At 49.6% G+C, this 22,517-nt stretch overlaps 1 protein-coding gene across 1 annotated transcript in view; it reads right to left on the bottom strand.

The window, feature by feature from the left end:
• The window catches only part of IFFO2 (intermediate filament family orphan 2), a 30,343-nt gene extending 8,101 nt beyond the window's left edge, over positions 1–22,242 (bottom strand). The window contains exons 1-3 of the mRNA XM_077260336.1: positions 21,610–22,242; positions 1,134–1,194; positions 950–1,045 (exon numbers count right to left, since the gene is read on the bottom strand). Coding sequence (XP_077116451.1) covers positions 950–1,045; positions 1,134–1,194; positions 21,610–22,172 — 720 coding nt within the window. The 5' untranslated portion in view covers positions 22,173–22,242. The remainder of the gene's footprint in view (positions 1–949; positions 1,046–1,133; positions 1,195–21,609) is intronic.
• Between the last annotated feature and the right edge of the window lie 275 nt (positions 22,243–22,517).

Below are 22,517 nucleotides of genomic sequence, written 5' to 3'. Positions count from 1 at the left end.
GCTCTGCAACTTTTTAATGACTATTTCAAGTGCAATTCCATCTTTCTGCGTGTGAAAAACTTCTCACAGCTGAGGGTTTGCAACAATATATCCAGTCCACACAATCCTCTGTAAACTAAGTAAAATATCAGCAGCACAATTCTCTGCTGTCACAGAGGACGGTCTACATGGGACCCAATTATAGCAAAGCCTCAATCTTATGCGCTTCCTGTCTGCAGCTCTGAACGACAAATACCCAATTCACTGACTGCAAACAGAGCGATATGCAGGAAAGTTTCTGAACTGCTCAGAAACTGAAGAAATGCCCAGTTGCACTGTAAGCAGAGATTTCACATATTGCACTTCAAAACAACAAAAGCAAATATCTTTGCAGTGGAGCATCGCAGAGCAAAACGGAAAAAAGTGGCAGAATCTGGGGAGCGCAGATGTTTTTATGAGACGCTTCACTCTTTTTGAGCAAATATAAGTCCTCTTTAATTACTGCAGTTTCTCTTAAAGAGTATTGGATTTAGAAAACATTTTTACGGTGAAGTAGCGACTATAACTGATTCATGGTGATTCTGAAGTGGCAGTGCCAAATAATCCAGAAGACGACATTCAGCTCAAATGCTCCAACCTGTAACCAAACTACATGTCAGTTGGACGTGCAGACCCTTCATGCATGTGCCGTGGGTTAGTCACAGCAAACAATGTTACTTCCCAGGATCTCCCACAGCAAACCTGAAACCAAGGTGCAATCAGCCGATCAGTCAGAAATTTCACAAACAGCCCATTCATGTGCCGCACTGGCTGATGGAGAAGCGGGGAGAGTGGTCTTTGCAACCTCTGCCAGGGAGGGGGTGACCAGTACAGCCGCACGCACGGGTCAGTATCTCACACAGAGGAAGCGGTGAGGGTTGAACATTCCGCAGTGGTCGCATTATGGGAAAAGCTTCGTGTTGGCACTTACATCACTCATCAAACCCTTGAAGACCACCAGCTCTGACTTCAGCCTCTCAATCTTCTCGTTGAGTTCATCGTGGACATTATAAGCCTCTTGTGCCTCCTGGAAAACAGAGGAGCCATAAAGAAGGTGCTTGTCTGTGTGCGGGGGGGGGGGGGGGTAGCGCCTCAGCTGGGACCCCAGATCTTACCTCCTGAAGGGTCTCCACCATCGATTCCAGATTTGTCCTCTTCGCCAGCTCTTCCTCCCACCTGCAAAAGGACAATCAAAACATCAGAAGAGGAAGCAATGAAGAAAGAATCTTTGGTCAGAAAGTATTAGGAGCGATTTATCAGCCCAGTGCCGCTATATATAGAGAGGCCGCTGACTTCCTGTTAGCTCTCAGGCTGCGACCCCTGATCGGCCAATATTTGCATTACTCCAAAAGATGGATTCCCATTCTAGGCAGGCAAACCGGACTCAGCCCAGACCAGTCACCCAGCAGTTGTCACTCCACGGCTAAAACTGGAGAATTGTGTGACAAAGTCTAACTGCTGACCAAGCTGGAGCCCAGGACAACTGCTCCCAGCGGAGTTATGGGCTTTATACCCACTTATTACTGTCTGAACAGATCAGAAATAACCGAGCGCCACTCAGGAGTCACCAAGAACTTATATGGGCAAAAACTAGAAGGAAAGTCTATAGAGAAGGGTCCTGACTACTAGGAACGCCAATGTCTGACAACCAAATTCTGCAGGATCTTGTTTGAAGGCCAGTGTAAGAAAAAAGTCAGACATGTTGGATTGCAGCATGCCCAATGCTTTTGTTCTTAAAGGAGACAGGCCAAGGACATCACATACATGGAGAACCAATATGTCTGGGGAAAGAAGACCATAGCCGGCCAACACACCATCGATCGTGTGATGAAGTGCTACCCAGATGGCGGTATAAAATTACACAAGACGCCAGTCCACATATGTGGATCCATGAACGCCCATGGTTAGAAGCGCTCTCGGATGCTAAACTGACAGTCTTCACTGAAGCCCTTTTAACATTCCCATGCACCAGGAGGCTCAGGATGTGCAATACTTAAGGATCAGGCCTGCACCCTGGTCATCTCCAATATTGATGCTGTGATTTATAAGGGAGGGGGCATCAATCAATGGTCGCGGACGACTATACACACCCACGTTTTCCGCTCTCCTATTCTGGTCCAGATTCGGTTTCAGAGAAAATACTAAATTTAGAAAAGTCTTTCACTGACACGAAACAAGATGAAGCGATCTCTCGGCTCAGCTCCTGGATGGCAGCCAATGCCCGGGAGGGCAGCAGTCTTCATATTGCGGCATCTGAAATATGTCTCTATTTTAGCTGCATTCCCGGCACTTTATGAGCAAATGATTTTAGCAGAGGGGAGATTGGTGCATCGCTGCTGTGCGGTCATCACAGCGGGAAGAGAGCGCAGCTCATGCGTGCATCATTGCATCGGCCTCCAGAATCCAAATATACTGGCTCTCCCTACAGATTACTAATAGACTACAGCCAAGCTGCAGTGCAAAGCATGGGGGACATCCTGTGACTAGACTGTGCAGACACAAATGGCCGCCTCAGGTAAGCAGCGGTGACAGGTGCAACAGTCTGCACACAAATCGGATATTAAAAGGTCAGCAGGCTGCATAGCTACCAGATACGATAACGTGCCGAACCCCACAAGGAGTGTCGCAGCCGCACAACGCGTCAGGTTCTGCATTCACTTGACGAGCAGATTTAATTATAGTTGATAAAGGATGATCAGCGGCTCAAGTATGTGATGGGACATTCCTGCCGCTCGTGACTAACCCCCAGCAAGATGCACCTTGTTCACACGATACACAGTGTGCTGGAATGTGAGTCGTCAAGACGAGGCCCCGAGGATGGTGAGCACTTCCCAAACACCGGCGGAGAGACGGAACACAAAGTAACAAAGATCACAACAGAACAGAGCCGGGAACAAGAAACCGAAGGCAGCCCCAATATAGAGACTATGTATCACCTGTACAGAAGCCCCCCCCCCCCCCCGAGGCACCGCAGATACAGCACGCCAGCAATATTACACTGCAGAGCTGCACTCACTGTAATGTATGTACACAGTGACTGCACCAGCAGAATAGTGAGTGGAGTGCAGCTCTGGAGTATAATGCAGGATGTAACTCAGGATCAGTAATGTAATGTATGTACACAGTGACTGCACCAGCAGAATAGTGAGTGCAGCTCTGGAGTATAATACAGGATGTAACTCAGGATCAGTAATGTAATGTATGTACACAGTGACTGCACCAGCAGAATAGTGAGTGGAGTGCAGCTCTGGAGTATAATGCAGGATGTAACTCAGGATCAGTAATGTATGTACACAGTGACTGCACCAGCAGAATAGTGAGTGCAGCTCTGGAGTATAATACAGGATGTAACTCAGGATCAGTAATGTATGTACACCGAGTGCAGCTCTGGGGTATAATACAGTTTTGTTCATTGCTCTCCTATAGGACGGTAAGGCATAAGGTCACATACGGCAGTCTATAAGCGTCTGCCAGTCTTTGTATGGCACTCGGCAGTCTTGTAATTACAGGCCGTCTGAGTGCTGAGCGGCCAGATGCTGAATTTTAATCCAAGCTGCATTTCCTGGCCGTTGTCCAAAGGAAGCATTAAACTGATAAAACCGACCCTCCGCCCTGCTCGCCTGCTGTAAATCACTGCTCAGCAAGTGCACCTGGCCTGACAATGGCGGACTGGGAATATGACCTACCTGTGCAGTCACAGCATAAGAGGGCAGCGTGGCACGGGAGATTAACCACTTCTTTGCCCTCAAACAAGAGATTCCCGGGGAATAGACTAGACTTGAACAGTGCAGAGTTCAGGCTAGGATTATCGGGGGGGGGGGGGCACATATATATTTTTTTTTATTATTTATTTCTGTAGTGTTGGTGAACAACAAGTCTTCTCAAAAACAGAAGGACAATGCCCGGCATCCGGATGAACCAGTCTATATAAGGGCCGGGGCTCTGTTCACATTACTGCCCCGGGATATTTACCAGACAGCTGGTGCCGTCCCAGCCAAGATCCCAAGAGGACGACCACCGTGAAGAGGGAAAACATAACTATAGGGGCGAAAGACGCACAATCCGCCATGGGGTAAAGGGACCGCCATGGGGTCCGAACCCTCCTACCCTCTTACATGTATGGGCCTCCGTGGCAAGAAGGATTGGACATCACTGGATCATTTTGTCCCTCCATCTGAGGAGTAACCACAACAGATTGTACATGCACAGTCTGCTGAATGGAGCATGCAGTACTCTCCAATTCGGTTTCATTACAACACAAAGCTCAGGGATAATGGAGACAAATAATGTAATCCATTAAGGAGGACGGAATGAATAGGGGTTTACACACGACTTCAAAGTTTGTCTGTGCTGAGAGCCGAGGAGATTTACGGGGATTTGCAGCTGACAAGGTGTCGGTCGCACCCAATGTAACACACCCCGGTGATGTCAGAGCGCGGCGGAGGATTCCCGATCAGTCCTGGCTCCAGATCGCACTGTCCATAATTATCACCCTATGTTTCCCAATGGCGGTTTCCTCCGGGCACAGAAATGATTCCCCCCCTTCCCCATGATCTGACCTGTCACTCAGCATTACAATTCCTGCAGCATGACGTCAGCTACAAGCGCCACCGGCAGGTATCACATTTGGCGTCTCCCTATCAGTCACACGACTTGCGTTCTCCACTTGCTTTCAGTGAATAGGAACATTCAATATTTACATTCACAGACTGAGAACATTGTATCAGGGCAGGTAAAACGCAATAGAGCAGACCTGGGCAAAGTGCAGTGGGGGCCACATCCCTCCAGGGACAGACAGCCATCCCGCCATCAGCTGTATCCTGAGGATGCAGACCGCCCTGTATACAAATGAGGAGGACGGTGGACGACTCCTTCAGCAGACTAGAGGACGTCACTACATTGAGTCCAGCATATGAAATCAGACTAAAGCAGAGCACAGGGGGGACAGAAGCGAGGGAAGTGTTTTTTTTCTTTTAAGTGTGTATGGGATGTATGCCTGTATATTGGGGGCCGCGCAGGGGCCAATGCTGCATATAGAGGGCCGCGAGGGGGCTCACGCTGCATACAGAGGGCCATGTGGAGGCTCACACTGCATATTGGGGCCCATGCTGCATTTAGAGGGCAGTGAGGAGGCTCATGCTGCATATAGAGGGCCATGTGGAGGCTCACACTGCATATAGAGGGCCGTGAGGGGGCTTGCACTGCATATTGGGGACCATGTGGGGGCTCACGCAGCACATAGGGGGCTTTCAGCATACTTATTTCTGCTCAATATTAAGTAATTCAATATATTAATATTGAGTAGAACTAATTTCAGCCTATTGGTTCAGCCTCCACAGTAGTCACAGTCTCTTATGGCCCCTCGTGAACATTAACCATCCCTGGTTTAGAGGATTGCCCCACTGGATATAACCAACGCACCATGAGCTGTGAGAAGCCTTCGGTCACCTGTAGGTTCTTTAGCCTCTTGATATAAACAATAAAGGCTCCTGGGCATTAACAGCAAGCAGAGATCTTGCATGAAAGTGTACAACAAGTCGCAGAGTTTTTCTGATGACTAATCTCTAGAAGACAGAACTTTGGTTGGATTCTCTCACTCTGCTTGTCTTGGTTATAAATAAAATGGTGGCGAGGGCACGACACCCCCCCCCCCCCCCCCCGCAGAAACCACTTCCTCCCAGTTCATCGATGCACAGAAGCCAGTAATTTCCTCCACATCTGAAATGCTCAGTTATGAGCTTGATCAGGTGCGCACCGGTCACCAACAGCTCCGGGGATATATACAGACCCCCACTGTGTAGGGAGAGTCGCCCCAAGATCTGGCAGAATTTGGCTGCACACTGGGCCTGCTCACAGCTGACGGTGCGTTACAGTGGGTCAGAAGTAAAAGGCTCTTTAGTTACTATAGAATTTGGATTATGACACCCAATAGAGAGGAGCTCATAGGAGTGCTGATCCCTCCAATGGGCAGCGGAATACGCCAGCGACAAATGATACATTGTGACGAGTTTATCAGCTCTTAAGCAGGACAGCCTGAAAGTTGCAGTAAATGTTAGAATTTCATGACAGCAAGCAGTGATCCTGAAAACAAGGAATTGAATATGCTCAAAAAAAATAAAGGGAACACTAAAATCCCACATCGTAGATATCACTGAATGAAATATTCCAGTTGTAAATCTTTATTCCTTACATAGTGGAATGCATTGAGAACAATAAAACATAAAAATGATCAACGTAAATCACAACTAATATCCCACGGAGGTCTGGATTTGGAGTGATGCTCAAAATCAAAGTGGGAAATGAAGTTACAGGCTGATCCAACTTCAGTGGAAATGCCTCAAGACAAGGAAATGATGCTCAGTAGTGTGTGTGGCCTCCACATGCCTGTACGACCTACCTACAATGCCTGGGCATGCTCCTGATGAGGCGGCGGATGGTCTCCTGAGGGATCTCCTCCCAGACCTGGACTAAAGCATCTGCCAACTCCTGGACAGTCTGTGGTGCAACGTGACATTGGTTGATGGAGCGAGACATGATGTCCCAGATGTGTTCAATCGGATCCAGGTCTGGGGAACGGGCGGGCCAGTCCATAGCTTCAATGCCTTCATCTTGCAGAAACTGCTGACACTCCAGCCACATGAGGTCTGGCATTGTCCTGCATTAGGAGGAACCCAGGGCCAACCGCACCAGCATATGGTCTCACAAGGGGTCTGAGGATCTCATCTCAGTGCCTAATGGCAGTCAGGCTACCTCTGGCGAGCACATGGAGGGCTGTGCGGCCCTCCAAAGAAATGCCACCCCACACCATTACTGACCCACTGCCAAACCGGTCATGCTGAAGGATGTTGCAGGCAGCAGATCGCTCTCCACGGCGTCTCCAGACTCTCACGTCGGTCACATGTGCTCAGTGTGAACCTGCTTTCATCTGTGAAGAGCACAGGGCACCAGTGGTGAATTTGCCAATCCTGGTGTTCTGTGGCAAATGCCAAGCGTCCTGCACGGTGTTGGGCTGTGAGCACAACCCCCATCTGTGGACGTCGGGCACTCAGACCATCCTCATGGAGTCGGTTTCTAACCGTTTGTGCAGACACATGCACATTTGTGGCCTGCTGGAGGTCATTTTGCAGGGCTCTGGCAGTGCTCCTCCTGTTCCTCCTTGCACAAAGGCTGAGGTAGCGGTCCTGCTGCTGGGTTGTTGCCCTCCTACGGTCCCCTCCACGTCTCCTGGCCTGTCTCCTGGTAGCGCCTCCAGCCTCTGGACACTACGCTGACAGACACAGCAAAGCTTCTTGCCACAGCTCACATTTATGTGCCATCCTGGATGAGCTGCACTACCTGAGCCACTTGTGTGGGTTGTAGAGTCTGTTTCTTGCTACCACGAGTGTGAAAGCACAACCAACATTCACAAGTGACCAAAACATCAGCCAGAAAGCATTGGTACTGAGATGTGGTCTGTGGTCCCCACCTGCAGAACCACTCCTTTGAGGGTGTCTTGATAATTGACAAATAATTTCCATCTGTTGTCTATTCCATTTGCACAACAGCATGTGAAATTGATTGTCAATCAGTGTTGCTTCCTAAGTGGAAGTTTGATTTACTTGGAGTTAGATTCTGTTGTTTAAGTGTTTCCTTTTATTTTTTTGAGAAGTGTAAATAAGCAAAAAAAAAAAAAAAAAAACACCTACAAGGATTCATCCTTACTTCCAGGGACGTTTTATAAAACAATTCCATAGCGATTGCAGATGTAAAAAGGTGGGAAATTGGGGAAATCGCAGAACACAGGAAGCCGACCGCAGCCATAATGCATCACGCCGGAGCGACAGATGTGGAAATGTTCGGGAGATTCTTCCACACGATGTTCCATGAGGTGGATCCACAAATATGCAGCCGGCTGGTTTCTATATGTGGGATCCAGGAAAACACATGATGTCAGGAGTTTACATTGACGTACAGTGCCGGTACATTGTCCAGCTCCTCCGCGTGCGGTGTACAGAGCGCTGCCTGGCAACAAGGCCGCCGAAAACACAAGTCTGCGTTCATCAGACAGGGCTGCGAGCTAAAGGACACGAGAGTACCATAAAGAGCCCAGGTGCCATACCAGGCGCAGCCTGCGGAGGCGCTGTTTGAGAGAAATCTGCATGTAATCCTGTACAGCTCCTTTAAATAACATCAGACACTGAATGCTGATACTATCCCTATAAGAAATCAATTTCCCTATATAATCTATAGTCCCATAATCGGCTCCAGGACCTGATGTCAGCGCCGACATGAGTCTCCTGACTTTATAAGCATTGGGGTGTGTGCAGGCACGTCCCGCTGCCTCTCCTCGCCCGCAGGCCGTCTACCAACTTTCTGCTAAATTGAAACGTAAGTAATTGAGCAGCGATTAATCGCTAAGTGTTTGGAGCAGATTGTGTTACTTTATGAAGCAATCAACTTCTGGGATGATCCAAGGGTGATGAGTTCCCCCTCCCCCCCCCCCCCGGCGAGAGCCATGAGAAGCGAGAGCCATGAGGCCCCCCGACATAGTACGAGGTTTGGGATGTGACTGGAGTATGACAATCCCGGCTGCTTCAGCATCTTTCCAGAGTAAGCCCAATTGTGGAAGATTAAAGTCGCAGCTCTGGATGTGACTAGAGCAGACGAGTCCATTGAGGTCTGTACATTATACGCAGGCGCTCGGTGTCTCAGCTGCAGCCCATGAATAATGCAGCACTGATGATGGGGGCTGCAGCTCTCCTGATCAATAATGGTTTGTCTGTGTAAAGCCATTAGTGGAAGGTGCACAGGTCCGATGCTACAGGACCCTCTGATATTCGGCCCCCCGGCTTCATACCTAGCAGCACAATGTGCCAGTGTCCAACTCCTGAAAGTGATCTCTGGGCGACAGCGGAACGAGAGCTAAAACTATCCGGAAATAAACAGATTTAGCGCAAAGCCGAGGAGCTTAACTAAGTCTGAGCCATCACCAAAAGGAGCACCCCCCCCCCCAGGAACGCAAGGACTCACATTCCGCCCTTCTGTCAGGGCGTCAGAAAGTTGGATGACAACCCATGCGGCCATTATCACTTTTAGACGGATTGTCATCCAGACTTTCCATAAGAGAAGAATCAGGATGAACCTGCATCCATGGGGCGGACCCCCTTAGGTATAAGGCCACCATGAATGAGTTGGGTGGGATCCTTCACACGCACCAGAACAAGACTGGGCAGGAGATAAATTCTCTTCAGACCACCAGTGAACAGGTTGGATGATAAAAAACAATCACATTTCCCCCCCAGGTTCTTATTCCCTGTCGGAGGAGCGGCCCCCCAAACATGATATCACATGTACACTACAAAGGGCTGAACGAGGTGCCCCCTGCCCCGCAGCCATATGACAAAAGCTTCATTTACTGACACTAATAAAAAGACTCAAAGAAAAAAGGGGGTATCAAAAAAAATGCAAGCCTCCCCCACCCACCTCATCTGGGGAGACCATTAATTTCCTCCAAATCCAGCAAGCAGCTGCAAACACGATGCTGTCAGCGGGCGTAAAGGGCGAGCGATGGAGGGCAGCGGCACAAAGCGGCTCCAGCTCTGCGGTGAGGTTAGGGTTACTGTATACCGCAGCTTTGTGTTTCTATTCTTCATCATCTCCAAGATCTCTGCCTGCTGTCAGTGAACAGCACCATTTTTATACATTCACACATCCACGTGACACGTCCTGCGGAGTTTCATTTATCTGTATCCAAAAAAACGGATCAGTCTCCGGTCCGTGACACTCAGCGCACATCCTAATATCGGACGGAGACCATTAAAGTCTATGGGAGTCGGCGGAAACCAGATGACACATCCAAGCTTCATACATTTTAACTTATCCATTGTTCGGAATTGATGAATAAAAACATGTCCTGGGTGCAACTAGAACAACACCCGAGAGAAGAGAAGGGCCATGTCTATTTCTGGTAGGCGATTGCTACATTGTATCTAGTCTGGACAATCCTCAGACACCAGCAGACTGATACATTGTTGCTTTTCCCTGCACGTGGTATCAGGACAGAAGGATCCAGACATTCTCACCACACAGGAGATTACTAGATGTCAATCTCATTATTGCCAGATTATTCACAATGTGCAGATAATGCTAAAGGAAAAAAAAAAAACACGCAGAAACCTGGGAACTGTAGTCCCACAACAGGCAGAAAGTTACATTTGCTCATGTAACGTAACATTTACATTTATTCCTTGAAATCAAATCCCACAAAATATCCAGTTGGTGAGGACCCATCGCAGCACGACAAGAACAGTGGCTGCATAAACGGAGGCCACTGATCGCACGGAGATGTGGTTAGGTCATGGTCACTCCTTCAGTATTTGGCCACCACTTCACATTAGTATTAGGAAGACAAACGCGTCGGGTGTTGTGTTTTTAATATGGCTTGACATGCAGCAATAAAGGTTTTCGATCTTATCTTGTGGGTTTGGCCTGCCCGATTGAATCCCCCTATTTTCCACTGTAATAGAAACTAGCCACCACTTCTGTACCATCACCTACTGATGTGAATACTGACCGTGAGAACGAGGCCTTATGGAAAGTGACGAGTCCTGATCGTTCTCCGGGATTCTTACTGCCAGGAGACGTCTGATCACATCGGGAACACACAGAGACCCTGCGATCATCATCCTGGAGTCACCGGACGTCTGGTTACTTCCTGACACTGTGTCCCCCCCCCCCCCTCTGATCAGACCCTTCTTTGTTATCTCTGACTTAAAAGACCACTCACATTACATGGCTCGGCTGCAGCCATCTTGGCCACATACAAGGGGCCGCTCCGGTGTCCTTTATGAGAGCTGCTGACAGACGGACAATGACTTCCCATCTACAGCAATGAACACCACATGATATTGTGACCGTCTGCTAAACTGAATAATTCCTCCTCCACACTAATCCGTAAGGAGTTATAGTTCTGATTCTGCAGGTGCTTATACACAGCAGGCAATCCGAGCTGCAGTGTAAAGCATGGAAGAGCAGCCATTGAGGAGACAGGAGGTGGAGTACAGACCGTCCCGGACTCCCTGGAATCAATGCACATCACAGCCAACTCCTAATGAAACCAAGTAAAAAAAAAAAAAAAAAACAGTGAGAAAAAGATCTAGCAGAGGGGGAACACCGCGGGCCTTACACAGGGATGTCCCCTTTAAGAATCATTGTGTCACATTAACACTAGCAGCATGGTGTGATCACCATGTGACAACATCTGAAGGTGAAGCTGACAACTTTGTATGCCGTGTGACTCAAAACACGAAAACACTGTCCCCCACCCATAGAAATATCTGATAAATAAAAGCCTTCGTGGAAGCGAATCATGGGGACTTGCGGGATCCATTGTGATCAGCCACATAGGAGGCATCTGCAGGTTCTGGCACAAATGTTATCATACACAAATCCATTAGTCGCATACCTGCAGGACAAATAATAAGTGAATGATATGGACAAGATTGTGGCTCAGTGGTTAGCAGCTTAGTGGTTAGCAGCTCAGTGGTTAGGACTCGCTTTGCAGCACTGGAGCCCTGGGCTCAAATCCCACCAAAAAAACACATCTGCGGGGAGTTTGTATGTTCTCCCCGTGTTTGTGTGGGTTTCTTCAGACATCCTGATGGTGACAGTGATAAAGCACAAAGCGCTGTGGAATATGATGGCGCTATGTAAGCCAAGCATAACCGTAACGTTAGCCGAGGGTCTCACCTAGAGACCACATCGATCACGGGAATGGGGTCCGCTAGTAAATGGAGCAGTGGTCGCCATCACTGCACTTCTCCTGATCGGCGGAGTTTGTAATCCGCCGGCCCCAGCGATCACACATCAATAATCCTGTGGACACATGTTAGAATAGCCCTTTAAGGCTGCACATACACAACCTATAGATATTGCAGACATAGACTCATTCAGAGCTTAGATTTTTACAAAAAGAGAAAATCAAGAAAATCTAGTGAAGAAAAACAAACAAACCAACAAGTCGTCAGAATGCGGCAAACACGCAAGTCAGATGTTTTTCAAGGGCAGAATGTGAGTTCAGGTATCCGGCCCCACCACACCCCATAAACAGGTACGCCCGCCCGGGTCACCGCCTCGGTCTCCGATATGGTGGGGGACGCAGCCAGTGAATGTCGGGGCCCCAACACCAGATCTGTCTGGGAATCCGGCGAATTCCACAAGACAAAGGGCCTAAAGTTCAGCCAGAAAAGAAAACACAGAAAAGAGAAAGTCTGCGATCCTCAGCATTCAGAAGACTCAATGGGGCAGCGCAAGATGGGGAACCGTCACCCACCGATGACATCGCCATGGCGATCATAAACATTTGTGTACACGGTGCACACAGTCGTCAACAAATGTAACAAAATGTCACATGTTCGACCAATACCAGGGTGTCTCCTCCCTAGGACCACCCCACCCGCAGGGGCACTGCAGCTTTAAGGCGCTCTGACCTGACTGCTAATTCCTGACAATCGCGCTGACACAGGAAAACCGCTGAGCCCGTGTCACTCTGCAATGCTGCAATCTCACCGCTGCCACCGCCTTAATACACAGAGGGGGCTCCGTGCCAGGGCCGAGAACAATGTCCGAACCCGAGAAGAAAGGAACACAGGCCAATTAGTTATTAATTACCCCGGATCAGCAGTCCCGGCCGTAACGAGGGTCAGGACAGGCCCGGAGGGTCGGACAAGGCGATACATACATCAGAACAGACGCATTAATGGGGGAGACGCTCATGGATGTATTACAGGGAAGATTCACAGTGACGGGGGGGATAGTCCATGGTAGGAGATGCTGGACAACCGCACATACACATGTGAACAAGGGAGAGAAGCCAGAAACGACACCACGCTGCAGACATACATTAGTGGTGGGGGGTTGGGGGGGCCATCTTGTGACCCCTAAGTGACTTTGCTCCGCCCTGTTTACTTACATAAGGATGTTCGGACATTTCAGGGGCAACGGCCTCAAATACAGTCCCCAGAATAAGGGAATGACCCAGAGGCGAAACTGCACGAGGAACTTCCAAAGAAGAAGGAGGAATAGAACAAAGTACAAGGTGTAATCCCGAGCGATCACTGAAGACGGCAGAGGTGACCCCTGGACGGTGGAGGATGCGCAGCCACAATGGGCCGCGACTACGGTTACCACAGGGCCGAGGAAAGCAGCATCAGATCTGACCATTTATTACAACGCAACTGGAGAGGGACGATTGTCCTTCATAAATCTGTAATACACGTGAAAATAAGAAACTTTCTAACACATTCAATCGGAGAATCTGCTCCTTTCTACTTCAGTAATAAAACTTTAAAAATACTCAATTTACAAGTAAATCTGTATTCAGTGAAGGCGGATTGTTACATTACTAAGATGACAGTTCGTGCTGATAAGATTCTATGCGGAAAGAGGGAGGGGCTACAGACAGCTCCTCCCTTCTACATAGAATCTAATCAGCACCAACTGTCATCTCTTAGTAATGTAACAATCCGCCTTCACTGAATACAGATTTTACCGGTAAACTGAGTATTTTGAAAATTAAATATCAGCCCTGAAAAAGAAAGATTTCTCCGATACAAAAAAAAAAAATATATATTTTCAAATGTACAATAGATTTATGAAATCAACATTAAAATGACGTTACTCAGTGATCACAGCTGATCAGTCGCTGCCAAATTGTGGGTGCAGAGACGTGTACAGACACCCCCCAATATCCAGTAATCACGTCGTCATCCACAAGCGAACGCTTGTCAGCACCCACTAGTTCACATCCCGGCATTCCTTCATCGTGCCTCACTGACAGGTGGGGGACGGATGAAGCCATGACCTAACGTAACACTACTGGTCGTGTACTGTCCAATGCTAAACAATAAGTGATACATTTGGGTCAACAAATGGAGGCGAAACAAAAGAGAAGAAGAATCAACGTCTCTGAAATATAGTGCTGGGAAGGATGATATCAATACCATGGATGGCAAGAACAAGTCAAGCCTGACGTCACTGGAAGCAAGGATCATCAATCTAGGACTTGTGGACACATCATACGAAGAGAGCAATCACTGGAGAAGGACATGATGGTTGGAAGAATAGAAGGAGCAAGGCGAAGAGGAAGACAAGCAACCCGATGGCTTTATACTATCAAGTTAATGGCAAAGAAGACCCTGGAGGACCTATCTTCCTACAGTGTCTCTATACATAAAAGTCGCCGTGACTCAAGATCGAGCTGAAAGCCATTAAGAAAAAAAAAAAAAAAAGTGATTCGTTATAACAATCAGACTTGTACAATGTAATCACTGATTGTGTCGCTCTGATTGCGCCATTTACAGGAGCCTCCATAGTATGAAGGAATAACAGCGACATCTGCGCCAATATTCAGAGGGTGACAGTCATCTCCAATGTGATAAATCAGAGGCGACAGGAGATGGCGGCGGCGACAAATGGCGGCGGCATCTAGAGTCGTTCAGCTCGTGTTCCTCCAATACTCAGTGACACTTCTCTACATATGATGCCATGCGCAGCTCCACTAATGGGTGAAAAGCCAAAGGCGGCTCCCACCTTGGACATTTGTCGCCCCTCAGAGGTCTCCGCAGTCTCACATCGCTCCTCCACATCCAGGAGGAGTTTATAAAGAATCGGTGTATCAAGTATCCATTCTCCATTCATTACTATGGGAGTTAGGCCTCTTTCACATTTCCATCGGTATGGGCCCGTCGCAATGCGGCAGGCTGACGTACCGGCGGACGTTGTGAATTCTCTGCACAACGTGGGTAGCGGATGGACGCATCCACTGCCCATTCTGCAGTCCGGGGAGGAGGTGGCGGAGTTTCGGCCGCGCATGCGTGGTCGAAAATGGCGGACCCGTCACACAAAAAAAATGTTACATTGAACGTTTTTTGTGGTGATGGTCCGCCAATTTCATCCTCCGCAGCACGTCGTCCCGTGTGAATATGTGCGGCCCAGAACTATCATTTTCTATGTGCACGGAATAACCTCCGGTGTGCAGAAAAGTGCAGTCATTAAAGCCAGCGGTCTTCTATTAACTGCAGTCAGCCGGACACCAGTAGGGGGCGCTCAGGATCTCACTGCAGACATGGGGTGTTCACAGTCAGGACAAAAATTCGGGCTAGAAAACAAGCTGATGGTTTTATACAAACAAGAGACTTTGGATCCTTTTGAACATGGTGCACGTGGCTTTTCGGTTTGCAGGAGCAGTCACGAGTTGGGGGCCACAATGATCAGAATCACAGGTCACATGTGGCCCCTGGACGGCAGGTTGGATACAGGCCACTCATTAATATCTGTATACAGATGGCTGCTGAGCTCCCTCTAGTGGTGGAAGCAGACAGTGCGAATGTCATCACAGAACAGCTATGAAGACTTCACCAGTAATAGAATGTTGGATCCCTGTAGACAAACCATAAATGGTGGGTGTGGGGGGTACGGACAGTCCCTTTAAGGATATGGATATTTCTATTTAAAAGGAAAATGCCCTTTAACAAGCAGCACCGGATTACGCTCTATCCTGCAATCAGGGAGGTGCGCCCTGCAGTCGCCTCCATTGATAATCTGTCATAACATTTATTCAGGAGGTGGAAGAACAATACAGTGATAATGACCAGCTGAGCGCGATGGGTGGGACCCCGGGGTGACAGGGCCACAAATATCCCAGGAACGGGCGTCACCGCCACCCCAATACTCAGTATATACCTCTGCCTGAGGACAGGGCAGCAGGAGACATCCCCGCAGCACATATGGCCACCAGTCGTGACACTACAACCCCCAGTTGCAGAGTGTTGGGGTATGCTGGGCCCTGTAGTTCCACAGCATCGCAATAGACAGAAGCGAGTTGCAGACAGGCGTACAAGTCCGTTCTCACGGAGCAGCGGGAATGTTATGAATGGGAGTGATCGTCTGACGGCAGCGGCGGCATTTACAGGCGTGGAGCAGCCCCATGTAAGGGCCAGCCCTGGATCAGCAGCTTTACAGCGAGTCCCTGCAGCCAAATTACAGGGAACGGAGATTTACCAGCTGCTGAAAGCCCAATAAACCTCTCACGTCCGCCAGAAAGGAACAACTTCTGAGAAATCATCATCCACACGACCAACACGTGAATAAAAGGGTCTGAAAAATCAGAAGAACTCTGGTGCCAAGAGAAAAGTGGGCAGAGAGTGGGCACAGACAGGACGTCCTCCCAAAAATAAGGGAGACCGTCAGCAATTCTAGCATCACCCTCCTCAGCAACCTACAGAAGTCACATGTACAGAGGAAGCAAAAAAGAGCAGCTGTATAATATATCACTCCAGAGCTGAAATCTCCCAGCACTACCCACTGGATCAAGCACTGCACAGAGCTCTGCATTCTGGGAAGTGATATCTAACGCAGGGACTGTATACTAATCTAACTCAAGAAATAACCTAGGGGCTGTGTCTGCAGTCTATCCACTCCCAATAACAGGCGTCAGAATAGTGAGTGCAGCTCTGGGGTATAATACAGGATGTAACTCAGGATCAGTAATGTAATGTATGTACACAGTGACTGCACCAGCAGAATAGTGAGTGCAGCTCTGGAGAATAATACAGGATGTAACTCAGGATCAGTAATGTAATGTATGTACACAGTGACTGCACTAGCAGAATAGTGAGTGCAGCTCTGGGGTATAATACAGGATGTAACTCAGGATCAGTAATGTAATGTATGTACACAGTGACTGCACCAGCAGAATAGTGAGTGCAGCTCTGGAGTATAATACAGGATGTAACTCAGGATCAGTAATGTAATGTATGTACACAGTGACTGCACCAGCAGAATAGTGAGTGCAGCTCTGGAGAATAATACAGGATGTAACTCAGGATCAGTAATGTATGTACACAGTGACTGCACCAGCAGAATAGTGAGTGCAGCTCTGGGGTATAATACAGGATGTAACTCAGGATCAGTAATGTAATGTATGTACACAGTGACTGCACCAGCAGAATAGTGAGTGCAGCTCTGGAGTATAATACAGGAGGTAACTCAGGATCAGCGCAGTGTAATTTTCCATGTGATAACAGCTGAGTCAATTCTCTTCTGCCACCATACAGAATGTACATGTAATCCGCAGATTAGGACGAGGCAGATATTCTTAGTACTTCATGTATTACAGAAGGAAATGGCTGATACTTCGGACAGGAGAGATTTGTGCTGCTGAGATCAGATCTTAGAGGATGCTCTGCACTTTATACATTGTAACAAACCCTCAGCTGTGTTTCTCAGTTACACCAACAGATAGCTGACATTTTGTACTCGGATTTACCTTTAGGGAAAGAAGCTGAATATTTTTGTAGGGTTCCTGTGTACGTACATCCTCCTCTGTACATGGGTCATTGTCAGCGCAGGAAGCATTGAACGCTAAGCATTTCCCCCTGTGCAGGGCATAAAGTACAGATTCTGTCATAGGCACAGAGCTATTGTTCTCTGCTGTCAGCTGATTGAGTCAGAGCAGCTTTCCCAGGACAACTCAGAGGCTGAGGTCAGGGAGTGACACATGGCTGTGATCACATACTGAGATTGTGCAGCGTCCACCCCACCAGTGCTAAACATCCCCCCAGAGTCTGGCTGTGGGGTCCTTACATGCAGCTCTGGGATGATCGTTTTCCATAGAAACTTTCCATATAACCGTCTGTACCGACCTCATCACAACCGTACGTGAAATTCTGCAGCTAGAAAACAGCAACAGAGCAGCCAGGAAAAGCCGGGGGCAGGGAGCCAGGAATGGGGCGAGAATACACTTCTGGCCCGCTGCTCCGTTTACCTGGGCACCATTGCTTTCTATGGGAAAACTGACTGGCCTGAGTGAACAGGGGACAGATGAGGGTCTGGCTGGCATCACTATTTGGGTTGGCAGCTCTCATGTATGGCCGGATTACAGGACATTGTATTGGGTCTGCCGGATTCTGGTAGGAGAGGTCATCTCCAACTCCTCAGGGCCGATAAACTAAGCTCCTGCGAGATCACACAGAATCCATTTTAGATTAACACTTCGTGGTGTCAAATTGTAGCAAGTTCTGCAGTAACAAGCGCAGCCCGTGGCGATTCAGCAAACTCCTCACCCTGCCTGCAGTTCCCATCGCTCCGTATCCCTGGAGAAGTTCATGGCAGGACTGGTTACAGCGGGTCCTGGATACGGCCTCACCGCAATTCTCAGTTATTAGAGGAGTCTTGGTGGGAAATAGATGCCATATGGGAGGTTCGCTTTTGCTTTCTATTAGACTCACCAAAATATGCCAGGAGGGCAAATCCAAAACCGTCCCCCCACAATCGCAGCACGATGTTCCTACCCTCGGATATTAAGAAGTTCTACGACCGAGGCCCCGATTAATCATTGACTTCTCTCCACTTTTCCAGAGTCATTTTCCCTTTATCAGCAGATTTAGTTTTTGCGTTTTTGTTTTTTTAGGCACCTTGATTTGTCCTCAGCAACTTGACTTCATCTAGATGTTTTTAGACTGATTCGTAGAAATGTTGCAGGTTTTTTGGTGAATCTCGCTCCAGTCCCTGCACGTTTCTGGCAGATATTTCAATTTGGAGTGACTATTAAAAAGATTTTGTGACTTTGTCTTTTTCTGTTTTTTATTTTTTAGTCCAAAGAGCATTTATGATTTTGTGCCAAATCCAGGAACCGTGAGAGCCATTTTATATACAAGGAGGAGAAGAGTAAAAAAAAAAAAAAAATATTAGTAAATACCCCAAGTGCTCCATTCCCAGTTTCAAGACAATTAAGGGAAACATTCTTCCCACTTCCATGTTCTGATTCCGCCGATTCGGGCGACTGCCCCATTAAATGGACTCCACCTTTCTGGAGGCTGCTGCACATCCTAGGCAGATTTCTGCTGCGGACCCTCTATTGCCATGTCTGAAGGTAAACCTCCCCCTATACTTCTCGCTGGCGGTTTGTTACAATGTATCACTGTAGACAATGCTCAGACCTGAACATTCCCAGAATACACTGCACCAGTTTGTTACAATGTATCAGTGTAGACAACGCTCAGACAGGAACATTCCCGCAGCACAACGCTCTTGTTTGTTACAATGTATCAGTCTTGCTTGTTCTGCGCCATCTCTGGAGCTCTTCTATTTAGAAGGGAGGAGATTTATAACATTTATTTCTCCTTACAGAACAGTGGGTCAGGATCCATTAATAACGTGCCCTCCAGACGTCACCGATACGTGCGCCACTTATTCGCAAGTCATATTCGGAAAATTACCAAATCTCCCACATACAGGAGCGCGGCGGTTACGTCACCAGACGGGGGGATTATTACAGCGCACGTCTGCAGACGCCATGTCATCGCCTCCACGCACGGCCGGTCCGAGGACGCACATATATATACCTAGATATTTATATTTCTGCTGATCGCACCGTCCGCGTCTCATCCTATATCATCCACAGTGTGACCTTCCCTTCACTCCAAGGTCACACCGCCGCGGTCAGGCTACCTTTATGGATTATGTAGGACGAGACCCCCGACATTGAGCAGAGGCAGGAAATATTATATTCTGGTTTCTGAGGCCCCAAGTCAGATTTATGAACCAGACAGGACATGAGGAGAGGTGGGCGATGACCCAGATAATGGAGGAGGCAGAACCGTCCTGTTCATGGCAAGCCCCCCAGACCGAAGCCGTCAGTGTGACCGGCCTCATGATGGCGGTAATCCCGGAGCTGTCAGCGACGCTGCTGTTTGCACAAGGCATTAAGTCTCTTTCATGCTGAAGCCACAACATGAGAGGCGGCCATCAGCCCCCCAATCCGGGCCCAAACAGCGGAGTCGCCCCCTGCTAGGACCATGAGGCCTCTGGATGACCCTCTTCTACAACCTCCAATAGGGCCTCCAGTGATAAGGGGGGAGGGCGCGCTGCCAATCGTGACCCCCATTAGTGCCGACAGACTGAGCTTTACCTGGACACCTACTGACTTCAGTGGCCCCTGTGTAACAGCACAATGACACCGGCCTGATGGCCATAGGGGCCGGGACGGGCGACCAATGCCAACAGTGGGTCATGGTACTAGTTACACATCAGCTGAAGGTTTATGGGGGGCACTTACTTATTCCACTGCCTCAGTTCAGGGATTATATAAAGTAGCTGCGTGAACTTTACTGACAACTTCAAAGCCTCTGACCCGCTCTGTCCTCTGGGACAACAACCTCCCCGGGTCAAGTACAGTACAAACCAACTCCGCAGGAGGGGCACCCACTATCCAAATCCAGCCTGGAAACCCCCAATAATCCCACAACGGCAACAGAGACCTCCGAGGACGCAGAATATGAGTCAAGAGAGTGGGAGACATTTCCTGTACATCCCTGGCGTGCAGCGTTGTGCCCAGAACCTGGCGGGGGGGGCGACCGATTTATCTGCACCGTCACCTTAAATATTTACTCTACAATGGACTGTGTCCCTGGCCAATAATATCAGGCCATGAAGGGTTAACAGAAATCCACAGAGAACGTGTGGAAACGGCAGCTGAGCTGTAAACCCAAAACCAGGAGCTGCTGCAGAATCCAAGTATTTCCAGGAGGAGATCCAGGAATAGCCGAGTGCACAGTGCCAGGAGGCTCCCGGGAAAGCCGAGCACAAGCCACACCGCAGCTACAGTGTATGAGGACCAGAGAGGAAGTGACCATTACTCCAGGGGCCGCGGAGGTGGGGTCATCTCGTCAGAGGGGGATCGGGGGCTCAGACTGCGGCCAATGCATAGAGCCGGGGTCCACACCGCACAATCCTCTACCCACCTCCATATGGACGGCAAGGAGAAGACTGCACAGCAGTGGGGCAACCTACAGGGGCCCCAACCAGATCCACAGGGGGCCCCACATATTGTTCATGTACAGGGGCCCCAACCAGATCCACAGGGGGCCCCACATATTGTTCATGTACAGGGGCCCCAACCAGATCCACAGGGGGCCCACATATTGTTCATGTACAGGGGCCAGGAGGTGGGGGCCACAACCAGATCCACAGGGGGCCCCACAACAAGATCCACAGGGGGCCCCACATATTGTTCATGTACAGGGGCCCGGGAGATGAGGGGGCCACAACCAGATCCACAGGGGGCCCACATTGTTCATGTACAGGGTCCCGGTCCTGTGTCCACCCCCACTACGCAAAGGGTACAGGCCAATTCTTGTTGGACCCCCTCACTTCTCATTTTATTCATTTTTTAAGTTTTCGAAGATTCAACCCATTTAATAATCGCCACATAATGCAGAGATAATACCGCCACACGCCCCTATATAACACCAGCATATAGCAAAGTAACAGCATCCAAATACTCTATAGAGCCCGCACACCCTATATAACACCAGCATATAGCACTAGAGAGCCCGCCAGCCCCTTTATACGTACAGGCTATACTGCTACAGCATCCGCAGAATCCTCCGCTATAGAGCTAACACAGCCCTATACAATACCCCAATAACACCGGGCACCGTGCCGCCATACACACAGACCCCACCACCGGGCACATGGGATTGGCTCCTCGGGGTCCGGCCTCTGCGGATCTCCCCTCGCCCCCCACACTGGCCGGCACTGGGGGGCACTTACTTTCTCCGGTACTCGTCCCGCTCCCTCTTCACCTTGGCCAGCACGTTGTAGAGGGCGCGGATCTCGGGGGTGATGGTGTCTATCTGGACCCCCACGCCGTCCGGGTGAGTCCAGGTGACCCCCGGCCCCTGCAGGGTCTCCAGGCCGCCGCCGGTGCGCCGCACGTGGGTGTAGCTCCAGATGGTGCCGGGCAGGCGGCTGTAGCGCCGCTGGTTGGCGTTGGGCAGCAGCTGGTTGGCGTTGGGGGGCTCGGTCTGGACCCCCTGCTCCCGGGAGAAGCTCTTGCGCTGCTGCAGCCGCCGCTCCTGCTGCTGGCAGTACTGTTGGTGCAGCTGCTTCTCCAGCAGCCGGTTCCGCCGCTCCAGCTCGTGCACTTTGGCCAGGAAGCAGCGGAACCGCACGTTCAGGGTCTTCAGGACGTGGATGTTGGAGCCCAGGTCATTGCGCAGCGCCAGGGTGACGGCGGCGCCCGGGGAGGAGGAGGCTGCGGCCGGGGACAGCGGAGGCTCCAGCTCCCGCATCATGTCCCCGAACACGGACGAGTTCATCATCCTGCCGCTCATCGAGGCTCCTATGCGGCATAAGGCACGGCCATGGCGGGCGGCGGATCCTGCGCTTTGTACGGACGCCCCCGGTGCCAGGCACGCCCTATAGCGCAGAGCGGCCGCCCCCTGCCGGGTGACATCAGCACCTGCCGGCCGCCGACAGCCCGACTGATGGGGAGGAAGAGGAGGGTGGGGGGCGGACAGGGGGCTGCACAATACAGTATAGGGGGCTGCAGTATCTACAGGGGCTGTAACAAAGTATAGGAAGATGTAATCTACAGGGGGCTGCAACATACAGTATGAGGGAATCTATAGGGGCTCCAGAATACACAGTAGAGGTGAATATCATCTATGGGGTCGGCA

Source organism: Ranitomeya variabilis, chromosome 4 (genome assembly GCF_051348905.1).
Source record: "Ranitomeya variabilis isolate aRanVar5 chromosome 4, aRanVar5.hap1, whole genome shotgun sequence".
Classification (NCBI taxonomy): domain Eukaryota; kingdom Metazoa; phylum Chordata; class Amphibia; order Anura; family Dendrobatidae; genus Ranitomeya; species Ranitomeya variabilis.
Note: the sequence above shows the minus strand (reverse complement) of the source record. Positions and strands in the feature narration are given on the sequence as shown.